We start from the raw sequence: 14,222 nt of genomic DNA, 5'->3' as shown, positions 1-14,222 counted from the left end.
CACTGCAACATTTCTAAATTTTAATCGAGTATTTGTTCCTATGTACATGAACATGTTGTATCTTTAGAATTGTATATTAATACCTTCAGCTGCTGACGGGCGTTGATATATATCAACGGGGACACGTGAAAAATGTGTGCTTACATAGCAGACGCTCTATCCACTGAGCCACCGAGGGCACAGAGGAGAGTGCGACTGCAGTGACTATCTCGTACACACCTCCCGCGCCTTTCGGACATGTCCGAAAGAACAGACACCATATCTATATATGTTGTTCAAATGGTTCAAATGGCTCTGAGCACTATGGGACTCAACATCTGTGGTCATCAGTCCCCTAGAACTTAGAACTACTTAAACCTAACTAACCTAAGGACATTACACACATCCATGCCCGAGGCAGGATTCGAACCTGAGACCGTAGCGGTCACGCGGCTCCAGACTGACGCGCCTAGAACCGCACGGCCACACCGGCCGGCCATATATGTTGTATCTTGGTCACTGTTTACACATTTTGAGGAACCTTAATTTTCCGCAGTGACTTTTTCTCTTTTAAGGAAAAGACTGCAGCATGAAAAAAGTGAATGCCATCTTTTAAAAATGGACTAATAAACTATTTTAACTTCTTTAACATGGTCAGTGCGCACGTCGGAAAATTTGCTAAGGTAGAACATATTTCCCCTACTAGAATCACAGAAGTGCACAAACAGGCATAGGTGTGGTAATTGGCAGTTATTTTGTCAAATAAGAGACGCAGTTTGGCCAGGAGTGTCTGTTTATTATGCGCTACAAGGCTAATTGACAAGTAGAGAAAGCGAAAGCAGGGTCCGTGGAGAGTCCGTCGCGGGCGTCGGTGAGCAGTGGCGGGTGGGGGGCGGCGCCGCCTCAGCCCAGCAGGTAGTACCCGTACGGGTAGTACGAGTAGGCGTACGGGTAGTAGAACTGCTCGCTGGCGCGCAGCGACTCGCGGGGCGCTGCGGGGGCGGCGGGGGCGGCCGGCACGGGGCCGGGCAGCGGCAGCGGCAGCGGGACGCACAGCGCCACGCCCACCAGGGCCGCCACCAGCACCAACAGCGTCTGCAACACCACAGCTCTGTCAGACCCCTGCTCCACTACCGGCGTCTGCCCCACACTCTCCGCCATCAACAACAGGTAGCAACAGAACCTAAATTATCAACTTGAGCGTATTACACGGTGTAATTCAAGCGGCGCAGTCCCCTTCTCCTCTGCTGTTGAATTTATATATCGAATATCGAGAGAAGAAAATAGAAGAAAGACGATTAAAATTTGGGATGAATGGATATCCACGATATCTGAATCCTTTTTGCACTTTAAGTACTTTGTAGGATTTACGGAAGTCATATATCGTTTATTTTTCAGTCGGAATTGCTCTTGTTTTTTTATGACAGCCTGACTAGTTTCGATTTTCCTGTCTCATCTTCAGTCTGATTTACTCATATCAGCAACCCATCGTGTCTGTATCGGAATTAAACATCAGAACAGTTCGGATACAGACGTGACAGGTAGCTGACATAACTATATAGAACCAAAGACAATCCAGAGATATCTAAACTAGTCATACTGTTGTAAAAAACGTGCAACTGCGACGCAAATAAAACGATACGTAAAAAATTTTAAATATCAGTACAGTCACTGAATTCTCTCACGGAAAAGATATCTCCTATACCGAATTTCATAAGATGTAGCTGTACACCCAAAAGGACTATAATGATACGGACACTGTCCACAGAAGTATACATGTTATTTCCATAACTCCGTAATGACATTACTATACTAGTGCAAGCGAAAAAGAGTTATAGTAGTAGCAGAAAACTGATGAAAATTGGATGAAACATAATGGAGAAAGTAAAGGAAATCTGCTATTTTGCAAGCAAAGACGGACGACGCAAGGGGAGGATAAGAAGCTGAATAGATTAGGAATAAAGAGCAGTCTCCTCCAAAAAGAGTCTACTAGCACCTTACATAAGCCTTACCTAAGGAAGAAATTTCTGTGAATGTACGTTTGGAACCCGAAATGAATCATCTGCTGTGGAAAAATCGTAGATTAAGAGAATCGAAGCGCTTAAGGTGTCACTGAAGAACGCTGACAGTTAAGTAGACAGTTACGAAATGAGGAGGTCCTCTACGGAAACGGCGAGGAAATGACCATGTGGAAAACACTTAGTACAAAAAGGGGCAAAATGACAGTACAGGCATAAAGATATGAACGAATAACTCCCATGGTAGAATAATGAGGCGTACCGGGCAAAAATTGTAGGGAGAAATACACTCCTGGAAATGGAAAAAAGAACACATTGACACCGGTGTGTCAGACCCACCATACTTGCTCCGGACACTGCGAGAGGGCTGTACAAGCAATGATCACACGCACGGCACAGCGGACACACCAGGAACCGCGGTGTTGGCCGTCGAATGGCGCTAGCTGCGCAGCATTTGTGCACCGCCGCCGTCAGTGTCAGCCAGTTTGTCGTGGCATACGGAGCTCCATCGCAGTCTTTAACACTGGTAGCATGCCGCGACATCGTGGACGTGAACCGTATGTGCAGTTGACGGACTTTGAGCGAGGGCGTATAGTGGGCATGCGGGAGGCCGGGTGGACGTACCGCCGAATTGCTCAACACGTGGGGCGTGAGGTCTCCACAGTACATCGATGTTGTCGCCAGTGGTCGGCGGAAGGTGCACGTGCCCGTCGACCTGGGACCGGACCGCAGCGACGCACGGATGCACGCCAAGACCGTAGGATCCTACGCAGTGCCGTAGGGGACCGCACCGCCACTTCCCAGCAAATTAGGGACACTGTTGCTCCTGGGGTATCGGCGAGGACCATTCGCAACCGTCTCCATGAAGCTGGGCTACGGTCCCGCACACCGTTAGGCCGTCTTCCGCTCACGCCCCAACATCGTGCAGCCCGCCTCCAGTGGTGTCGCGACAGGCGTGAATGGAGGGACGAATGGAGACGTGTCGTCTTCAGCGATGAGAGTCGCTTCTGCCTTGGTGCCAATGATGGTCGTATGCGTGTTTGGCGCCGTGCAGGTGAGCGCCACAATCAGGACTGCATACGACCGAGGCACACAGGGCCAACACCCGGCATCGTGGTGTGGGGAGCGATCTCCTACACTGGCCGTACACCACTGGTGATCGTCGAGGGGACACTGAATAGTGCACGGTACATCCAAACCGTCATCGAACCCATCGTTCTACCATTCCTAGACCGGCAAGGGAACTTGCTGTTCCAACAGGACAATGCACGTCCGCATGTATCCTGTGCCACCCAACGTTCTCTAGAAGGTGTAAGTCAACTACCCTGGCCAGCAAGATCTCCGGATCTGTCCCCCATTGAGCATGTTTGGGACTGGATGAAGCGTCGTCTCACGCGGTCTGCACGTCCAGCACGAACGCTGGTCCAACTGAGGCGCCAGGTGGAAGTGGCATGGCAAGCCGTTCCACAGGACTACATCCAGCATCTCTACGATCGTCTCCATGGGAGAATAGCAGCCTGCATTGCTGCGAAAGGTGGATATACACTGTACTATTGCCGACATTGTACATGCTCTGTTGCCTGTGTCTATGTGCCTGTGGTTCTGTCAGTGTGATCATGTGATGTATCTGACCCCAGGAATGTGTCAATAAAGTTTCCCCTTCCTGGGACAATGAATTCACGGTGTTCTTATTTCAATTTCCAGGAGTGTATATCCAATAAACGATCCACGATTAGGTGTGCTCTCAGATGAAAAGGTTGGTACATAAGAGGTAGTCGTGACGAACCATATCAAACAAGCCAGAAGTCTGATGATGCGAAAGAAAAGTTAATCTCAGATGAGTTGTTCTGGTTGACGAGACGATACGTTGACATAAGGAAGTAATTTTTTATCTAGGAAGTTCCTAGATATGAAAGAGGATACGCAGGAAGATAAAGGGTGATACACTGTGATGTGGTTCAAGGAGAAGTAATAAATGCAGAAGGTCTGATTAAGGTACACGCGAAATGAGGAGGAGAAAGAGGAGTATGGATAACAGGAAACTTGGAGATAAGAAAAGGAAAGGAATCCTACTCAGCAAGCCAGATTTCTGTATCTTGTGGTGACTATTTCTTGTACTGTGTTTTGCTCCCTTTCCTCTCCCAGTCGCTAACAGTCTAAGTGGAGAATTAATGTCAGTAAGCCTCAGTTTGAGCGTAAATTTCTCTGCCTTTCACCTCAGTATTATTTTGCGCACTTAGGAGGAAGCAGAAAACAGTATAACAGAAGTACCATTTGTTCTGAATAGGAAGGTAGGTCGGAGAGCGAGTTACTTTGAACTGCTCAGTGATAAGATTGGTACAACAATAGATAAAATATATATGCCGACATCGCAAACAGATGAAGAGTCAGAGAAGGTAGCTGAGGATATTGAATGGGTAATTCGGCAGAATAGACGAAAATCTAATAATAACTGGGGACTGGAACTCGCTAGTAGGGGAAGGAATTGAAAAAATGTGTGAAGGGGGAGTATGGGTTTGGTATCAGGAATGCGACAGGAAAAAGATTAATTGAGTTACGCAATAAATTTCAGGTAGTAACAGCGAATACATTGTTCAAAAATCCAAGATGAGGAAGTATACTTGATACAGGACTGGAGATAGAGGAAGATTCCAGATGGATTATATCGTGGTGAAACAGAGGTTCTGGAATCAGATTTTGGAACCGACGAACAGATGTAGACTCGAGTCGTAATTTAGGAATGATGAAGAGTAGGTTGAAGTTTCAGAGACTCGTCCCGAAGAATCAGTGTGCAAAGGTGTATAATACTAAAGTACTGGGGAATGATGAGATTCGTTTGAAGCACTGAGGCTGCAGTTACAGCGATAATAAATACCACAGTAAGCAGCTCAGCTGAAGAGGAATGGAAGTATCTAAAAATGGCAGTTGCAAAAGGTGGAGACTCTAACACAGGTACAAGAAAGGTAACAGCGTGAAACCTCGGGCAAGGAAAGAAGTGTTTCAGTTGATCGAAAGGTTGATTGAAAGGGTAATACAGTACGTACAGGGAGATGAAAATCTGGTAGTCATGGAGTACTGGAATGCAGTTGTAGTGGAAGGTGTAGATGAAAAGGTTACAGCAGAATATGGGCTGGGGAAAAGGAATAAGAGAGGAGAAAGACTTTTGAGTTCTGTAATAAATTTCAGGTAGTAATAGTAAATACTCTGTTCAAGAATCACAAGAGGAGGAGGTATATTTGGAAAAGACCGGATAATACGGAAAGATTTCAGTTGGATTAAATATAGTCAGACAGAGATGCGCAAGGAAATGAGATACGGAAGGAGTAACGGAAGGAGTAACGAGATACCCTGAAGTTCTCTCAGGTTATAAATGCAGCAATAAGGAATAGCTCAGTAGACAGTACAGTTGAAGAGGAATGGACTCTCCAAAAAAGGTCAATCACAGAAGTTGGAAAGAAAAACATAGGAACAAAGAAGTAACTGCGAACAAATCATGTGTAACAGAAGCGGTACTTCAGCTGATCGATGAAAGAAGGCAGTACAAACTTTTCGGGAAAATTTAGAAATACCGTAATATAAGTCACTTAGCAAAAACAGGAATCAAAGAAGAAACGGCAGCAGAAAAGACGTGAAGAAGTCGAAAAAGAAATGGTCGTCGGAGGGAGTAAATCACCATACAGAAAGTCAAACCAGTCTTCAGTGAAACTGAAAGCAGATGCGTGAACATTACGAGTGCAACAGGAACTCCACTGTTATTTGCAGAGGAGAGCGGATAGGTGGAAAGAGAACACTGAATGCCTCTGCGAGGTGGAGGCCTTTGACGATGTGATTAAGGAGAAACTGGAATGCGTATGGAAGAAGCTCATTGTAACGTTTGAGATGCGGTGCTATAGAAAGGTAATGGAAGTTAGGTAGGCGACGGATGCATAAGTGTGGAGCTGCGACAATGTCGCAAGGTTACAAATTGCAAAAGTAACATTGTAATTGACGGTTTTATGTTTAAGATGACTAGCAAATATGCAAGAGTTCAATACGTCTGTGGTAGGACGGAAATTTGGTGAGAACGACAGAGGATTCTCGTTGGCGAGGATAAACGGATGAGGCAATTAAGTAAGATGTCATGTATGACGTTCAAGGATATATAAGCGTTAAATTTTTTGAGAGAGCAAATACGGGTGAAATGGACTGTACTGACAGTGAAGTGGATACAGATTTCAGAGGTGTGGAGGACGGGCGAATGATGTAGTGTGCGTGTTCGGCTTCGAGGTTTGGTCGATTATTGGCATTATTGGGGTTGATTTGTGGGTGAGATGCATTCGCACTGGCTTTCTGTCGAGTTTTAGGCTCCAACTGTAACAGTGTACTACGTATACTGAAGTGAAATCTTACTCTCCATTATTACGGCCAAAGTGTTAATGCTAGTAATTTTATTGGTGTAAGGTCGGTTGGTTCTAAAATTAAGTAGTAGTTTCTTGGTACATGTCTAAAAGTAACAACAATGTCCGTTTTAATGTAATCGGATATTCCTCGACTACAAACGCCAGATATGCTAGGCGTTCTGCGTTCTCTGCCTGGACCATGTTTTCCTTTTCCTTCTTCTTCTACAGAACTCGAGACGAAACGACGCATGGTTAGTGCAAGTAGACATTAACAGCGTCAAGACTGTTCCGAGTCATCTGACCACATAGAATACACCACTTCATTGTTCTGTGATAAAAAGGACTTCTTACTCAATTTCTAACTTACAGTGACAATATACCGTGAATTGACTATATCATTAAAGCCCAGTCCATCACTATACTCAATTTCGTGCAAGATCAAATACTTTTTAACTGAAAAAAATGTAGCATTAACGTCTGTATTCCATACGTAGTGTTGTGCTTGAGCATAGGTGAATTCCGCAATGCGTTCTTGGTAAGATATGAAGGGAACCGGTGTGACATTGGCTTTCACCAACTTGGCAGTGAAGTATTGTAGAGTGTGCTTATACAGTGAAGTGCTGTGTTTGCGTTGAGCCTATGGATGAGTATAAAACTGTAGTGGTTTGCGGAGTATATAGTAGATGAAGTCATAAAGTCAATTGATGGTGATGTCTTTTTATTAAGAACAACTGGAAACATCGGCTGACTAAGCGGCAGTGCCGGTCGGTGTGGCCGTGCGGTTCTAGGCGCTACAGTCTGGAGCCGAGCGACCGCTACGGTCGCAGGTTCGAATCCTGCCTCGGGCATGGATGTGTGTGATGTCCTTAAGCTAGTTAGGTTTAATTAGTTCTAAGTTCTAGGCGACTGATGACCTTAGAAGTTAAGTCGCATAGTGCTCAGAGCCATTTGAACCATTTTTTTAGCGGCAAATATAAACGTAAGTTCAAAAATAGTCTTGCAGTTGCAAAATTAATTAGTTTACTATACAGAGCACCCAACGTCTGTGGAACGGGAAGTGGGTATTGACAGGTTTGATTTATGGCAGTGAGATATGGACTTTTACGCAAAACAGATCAAACACAGAGGATTTCTCTCCGAGAAATGAGTGCTGCGTGATGGGAATTACTGGGAGAGAGAGGGATATACTGTTACCTAATGGACAAAATACAAACGTATGGAATGTCACACAAGTCTTGTGATTGGGTTAAAAATATCCTAGAATTAGAACACAACATCTCATTCTTAACGAAGAGCAATCTTGAAACGTCAAAGTAACTTCGCCCGTGTCCCAATAGATTGCTGTAGAAACAGTAATGTTCGAAATATACAGTATATAAATTACGAATTAGATGACGCCGACAACTGCATGATGTTTTCTGCTAATAATGCTGCGGTATATAGAGAATCGCAACGCTAGGAAACTGTAGCGAAACATAGAAGGACTTCCAGGGGATAGACCTTTGGTGCAGGAATTGGAAGTTGACCCTCATCATAAACGTAACGCATCGCATACAAACAGGCAGGAAGACACTCTATTGTATGATCACACAATTGCCGAACAGTCACTGGATGCAGTCACATCAATTAGATACCTGAGAGTAAGAGTACGGAGCGATTTAAGGAGCGACGACCATTTAAAACCGATCGCAGTTTAGGCAGATGCCAGTCTGAGACTCATTGGAAGAATCCTCAGGACGTATAGTCGACACACAAACTGAACGCTAAGTCTGTCAAAAATGACTCAAAGGACTCTAAGCACTATGGAACTTAACGTCTGAAGTCATCGGTCCCCTAGACTTAGAACTACTTAAACCTAACTACCCTAAGGACATCACACACACATCCATGCCCGTAAGTCTGTCATTGCAAGATTACTCTATTAAGGAGAAACCTGACTTAGAGGGAATTTAAGTAATAATGAGAAGCGTTATAACATATTCACGCAATGCACCCTGGATCAAGATGTAACCAATATACCAGTTTAACGCAGCTACTATATGCTCTTAATTATCGACTTGGAACGGAATCCTGATTGCATTAAAAATGGGAGAAAACGAGGAAAAGAGCTCCTTATATTCACAGTTATAAATAAAAAGCAAAGAAAGAGATTCAAATGGCCAAACTGAAAACTTCGTATTAGAAATCCCTTCGCTGCTAAAACTCTTGTTCAGGAGTTTCTGCAAATTGCAAACTTACAGTGATGGGCCAGACATTGAAATTGGTTATAACGTGCTTGGAGGAAGATGAACATATCTTAACCAGCATAAGTATAGAACCAGACGAACGAATGAACCAGATTCAAATGAAGAAAGGATTGGAATAGTTTACTGCCATTCAGAACAGAATGTTTTAAAAACGCCTTAAAAGTACAATAACAATAATATCAGGTCTACAACTTTGCTTTCATCGATTGCAATAGATGGCAATAGTGGCAAGTGCTAATGCAGATGGTACGTCGCAAGTGTCATACAATTAGCGTAGGCGTTTGTAAACATAACGCCATCAGAATATTAGCTAATTTATGATTGCATTATAAAATTATTCTCGATGGAGTAAGTCAACTTAAGAGCCAAATTCTCGTGATTCGCGTTAAGTTTTAATTTTCTGCTTTGTTGTTGTGGTCTTCAGTCCAGAGACTGCTTTAACATTGATAAATCTGCATCTGAGGCTCATAAAATGCTGGGTAAGACCTGTGGTGAGCCACATATTAGTGAAAGAACGTACAGAGAATGGTATCAGTGCTTCAAGAAACTTGATTTTGATGTGGAAGACTGGCACGGAGGTAGAAGAGATAAGGTATTCGAAGCTACTGAAACCGACGGAAACAAACGGAGATCATTAGCGAAAGCAGTTGTTGCGTTTGAGCCGATCACTGAAAGCTACAAACAGCAACAGACATGAAAAGGTGATTTTTCAGCATGACAGTGTTCGCCCTATGTCGCAAAAACCTATCAAAACATACTTGTAAACATTTCAAAGGGAAGTTCTACCACACCCGCCGTATTCTGCAGACATTGCTCCCTCTAACCACCACCGTTTTCAATCAGTGGTGCACGACCGGGCTGACTAGCTCTTCCGGTCATAAGAACAAGTTCAAAATTGGATCGATTCGTGGATCTCCTCAAAACACCCTTAATTTTCCGCCATAGAATTAGTATGCCGCCCGAACGATGGGAGAAAGTAATGGCTTTTGAATCGTAAGGGTTTCGTAAGTATTTCACAATAAAGCCTTGAAATTCGAGAGAAAGCGGCGGATGCAAAAGTCGTAGACTCAGTAATAATAATATTTTAAAAAATGCATCAGTCTGAGCTATTACCAAGGAATACTGATAGAAGAAATCGTGAAGATCCGAACAAGAACAACGGCTTTCATTATACGTACGTTCGTTTAGATCAGTGGTGCATGAGCGGGCGGACCAGATCTTCCGGTCATAAGACCAAGTGCAAAATTGGATCGATTCGTGGATCTCCTCAAAAGACTCTTGCTTTTAAATTCCGAGATCGTACGTTCCTAGAAGCATCAGCAAATATAACGCTTCCTCCTAGATATATCTCTCGAAAAGACTATGGAGATAGAGAGGTTTGAGCTCATACGAAAGCTTATCAGCAATCATTCTTACCCCGCACCATTCACGATTGGAAAAGAAAGGGGAGGAAATGACAGTAGAACACAAAGTACCCTCCCCCACACACCATATAATGGCGTTTGGAATATACATATCGATGCAGATATATTACGACAAAACAGATAGAGACGCATACAGGCAGCAAACCAGTAGGAATACATATGAGCATTTAAAACGGAAAAAATGGAAGCAGATGGGCAAGAGGACATGACGGTGACAAAAAGAAAAGGTAGGCACCTGAAAAGAGAAAGAAAATAAAGTGTGGTTGAGGTGAAGCAAGTCTAAGAGTTGGCTGGTTGGTGACCATTCGAATTACCCCAATGGCAACACAGTCGCAAATTTCCTGAAAACAGCTTAGAATTGTTGATGCAAGTACTGTGAGAATCAGCATTTCCAGTTACTCGAGACCGGTGGTGAGCGATCAGTGCAGAGAACAGTACTCACCAGAGTCCTCATCTCGAGACTGGAAGAGCCGCTCGTGCAGACGGGTCGGACTGTAAGTGGGATGGGCGCTGTCCTCTCTTATATAGTCGCATCTGCCGGGGCAGCACGTGGGGCGACTGCCGATGGCGATGGCGAGCGGCGATGAGACTACTGTGGGGAATTTCGCGAGCGCCAAGGCCGCGAGCCTTCACGCCCCACGAACGCTGTTGGACGCACGCCGCTGCACGCCGTGCTCTGGTCGTGACCTGCCCGCTGCGCCGTCTCTACGTCCCAACCTGCAAGTCCCCACACAACTTTTAGGCAGGTTAAAAATGCGTGCTTGGCCGAGACTCGAAGCAGAGACCTTGCCTCCCGCGGACATCGATTGTAGTAACTGAGCTCTCCGTGTATAAGCTCACCGCCGGCCGCTTTGGCCGATCGCTTCTAGGTGCTCAGTCTGGAACCTCGTGACCGCTACGGTCGCAGGTTCAAATCCTGCCTCGGGAATGGATGTGCGTGATGTCCTTAGGTTAGTTAGGCCTAAGTACACTATCGGCCATTAAAATTGCTACACCACGAAGATGACGTGCTACAGACGCGAAATTTAAACGACAGGAAGAAGATGCTGTGATATGCAAATGATTAGCTTTTCAGAGCATTCACACAATGTTGGCGCCGGTGGTGACACCTACAACGTACTGACATGAGGAATGTTCCAAACGATTTCTCATACACAAACAGCAGTTGTCCGGCGTTGCCTGGTGAAACGTTGTTGTGATGGGTAATACAGACCGCCGTGCTGGAGCCCAACGGCCTCTTATCACTAGCAGTCGAGGTGACAGGCATCTTATTCGCATGGCTGTAACGGATCGTGCAGCCACGTCACGAACCCCGAGTCAACAGATGGGGACGTTTGCAAGACAACAACCATTTGCACGAACAGTTCGACGACATTTGCAGCACCATGGACTCTCAACTCGGAGACCATGGCTGCGGTTACCCTTGACGCTGCATCACAGAAAGGAGCGCCTGCGATGGTGTACTCAACGACGAACCTGGGTGCACGATTGGCAAAACGTCATTTTTTCGGATGAATCCAGGTTCTGTTTACATCATCATGATGGTCGCATCCGTGTTTGACGACATCGCGGTGAACGCACATTGGAAGCGTCTATTTGTCATCGCCATACTGGCGTACCACCCGCGTGATGGTGCCATTGGTTGCACGTCTCGGTCACCTATTGTTCGCATTGACGGAACTTTGAACAGTGGACGTTACATTTCAGATGTGTTACGACCCGTGGCTCTACCCTTCATTCGATCCCTATGACACCCTACATTTCAGCAGAATAATGCACTACCGCATGTTGCAGGTCCTGTACGGGCCTTTCTGGATATAGAAAATGTACGACTGCTGCCTTGGCCAGCACGTTCTCCAGATGTCTCACCAATTGAAAACGTCTGTTCAATGGTGGCCGAGCAACTGGGCCATCACAATACGCCAGTCACTGCTCTTGATGAACTGTGGTATCGTGTTGAAGCTGTATGGGCAGCTGTACCTGTACACGCCATCCAAGCTCTGTTTGACTCAATGCCCACGCGTATCGGCCGTTATTACGGCCGGAGGTGGTTGTTCTGGGTACTGATTTCTCAGGATCTATGCATCCAAATTGCGTGAAAATGTAATCAAAAAATGTTCAAATGTGTGTGAAATCTTATGGGACTTAACTGCTAAGGTCAGTAGTCCCTAAGCTTACACACTACTTAACCTAAATTATCCTAAGGACAAACTCACACACCCATGCCCGAGGGAGAACTCGAACCTCCGCCGGGACCAGCTGCACAGTCCATGACTGCAGCGTTTTAGACCGCTCGACTAATCCCACGCGGCGAATATGTAATCACATGACAGTTCTACTGTAATATATTTGTCCAATGAATACCCGTTTATTATCTGCATTTCTTCTTGGTGTAGCGATTTTAATGGCCAGTAGTGTAATTCAGGAAGTAATGTAGGCAGAGAGGTAAATTTGACACACTTGTCTGAAATGACACGGGGTTTTACTGAAACCAAAAGCGAGTGTAAAAACTTAGCAGCAGATGGCGTTGGGCAGAAATGCTTCAGTGAAGCCGCACGTGAATCTTGTATAAAATGAGCTCTACTCAGAGGGCGAGTAGTTCGTGCCTAGCGTGGCTGATGAACACCTGCTGGAAGGTTCATTTTTTGTGCAGGATGCCACTCCATTCCATACTGCTACACGTGTGAAAGATCTGTTAATCACATCATTTCGTGAGGATCGCGTGCTGAGCCACCACTTCCGTCGTGCCTGCCCTCTCAGATTCCCAGACCTCAATCAGTGCGATTATTGGCTGTGGTATTAACCTGAAGCCTCCAGTCTCCGATGGTCGCTCGACCTCTTTAGGGATGCTGAAAGAGAACTTCCGACAGCAGTTTCTAACCGCACCTACCAATATGCTGCACAGTCCTTTTCTCAGTATTGTCCCTCGACAACAGGTATTGTTGATGGATGACGGCCAACATGTTGAGCCTTTGTTATGAGGAACATCGTCTTTGCTAAAAACCAACTGTTATGCTAAATATTGCTTTAGTATCATATGAAGCGCCATATGCTGTTCATTTTGTGCACTTTTTTGGTTTCAATAAGGTCCAATGTCATTTCAAGGGTGTGTGCCAATTTTTATCTTTCTGCCCACATTATTCCATGAAGTATTAAATTTTCGAATGTCTTGAATAAAAATACACAATGTGTGATACAGCAACCACTGGAAGCAATGTGAAAGAACATACATTCTTCGTTGCAAAACCGGATTTTTTATTTTATTTATCTTTCAACGACGCCTTTAACCTCACAGAAGGCCTCTTCAGATTGGTCTACGAGAGAAAAAATGTAACCTGTCATATAAATAGAATGGCCCCGATTTTGCAAAAATTGACTAGTAAGAAAAAATTAAGCAAATTACTGGCAACATACGGTGTTAAGCACATAGGATGCCGAACATACAAATGTCCTAGTAGGAAGCCGCCGTGGTCAGAATTTGAAAAAAACATTGTGTGGTGTTCCATCAGATAAGAGAAAAAGATAACGGAATGTAGCCGATAAAATATTCAGAAGCCAGTAAACAGTGTAATGCACTGAAAGCCGAAAACATACTAAAACAAAATTTAAAAATTTGAAATATATAAAAAAACAACTTATTGATGTAGAAGATGTCAAATACACGGTAAACCGCGTCTAAAACACATGAAACCCCGGTAGATAGTTGCTCTTGTATTTTTTTTTTTTGTTCAAAAAAAGAAAAAAAGGCCTCACGCGATTTCCTATACAACACATCAATCGAGAACAGCAGCCGAAAAGTATTCAACAGCAAACAACTGGCTTAGACTCACAAAGAGTACGTATATCTGTATAAATAGACACCAAATTACCTTGTCAGATATGCGACGCCGTCCGTGTACGCTAAAACAGTATCAAGCCTACGTAGATGCATCGCACAGCAAAACCTGCTGCCTATTTATACAGATGTACGTACTTCACGTGAGACTAAGTCGGCTGTTTGCTGCTGAACACTTCCTGGCTATTCTCGAGGTAATGTGTTGTGTAGGAGGCCACGTGAGGCCTTTTTTTTTAAGAAACAATTGTCGAGGGCAACTGTCTACTAGAGTTTCATGTGTTTTAGGAGCAGTCTCCCGTGTATTTAACATCTTGTACATCATTAAGTTGCTTTTTACATAT

The 14,222-nt window shown here is 44.6% G+C and overlaps 1 protein-coding gene across 1 annotated transcript; it reads right to left on the bottom strand.

Annotated features, from left to right (window-relative positions):
- Window positions 1-595: 595 nt before the first annotated feature.
- On the bottom strand, window positions 596-13,977 carry LOC124789155. The gene is made up of 3 exons (XM_047256449.1): window positions 13,916-13,977; window positions 10,489-10,673; window positions 596-1,074 (listed from the first exon to the last, which is right to left on the bottom strand). Exons 1-3 carry the CDS (start codon window positions 13,975-13,977, stop codon window positions 611-613), a joined length of 711 nt encoding a protein of 236 aa, XP_047112405.1. The 3' UTR covers window positions 596-610.
- Between the last annotated feature and the right edge of the window lie 245 nt (window positions 13,978-14,222).

Source organism: Schistocerca piceifrons, chromosome 3, assembly GCF_021461385.2.
Source record: "Schistocerca piceifrons isolate TAMUIC-IGC-003096 chromosome 3, iqSchPice1.1, whole genome shotgun sequence".
Lineage (NCBI taxonomy): Eukaryota > Metazoa > Arthropoda > Insecta > Orthoptera > Acrididae > Schistocerca > Schistocerca piceifrons.
The sequence above is the reverse complement of the archived record's forward strand: the minus strand, read 5'-3'. Positions and strand labels throughout refer to the sequence as shown.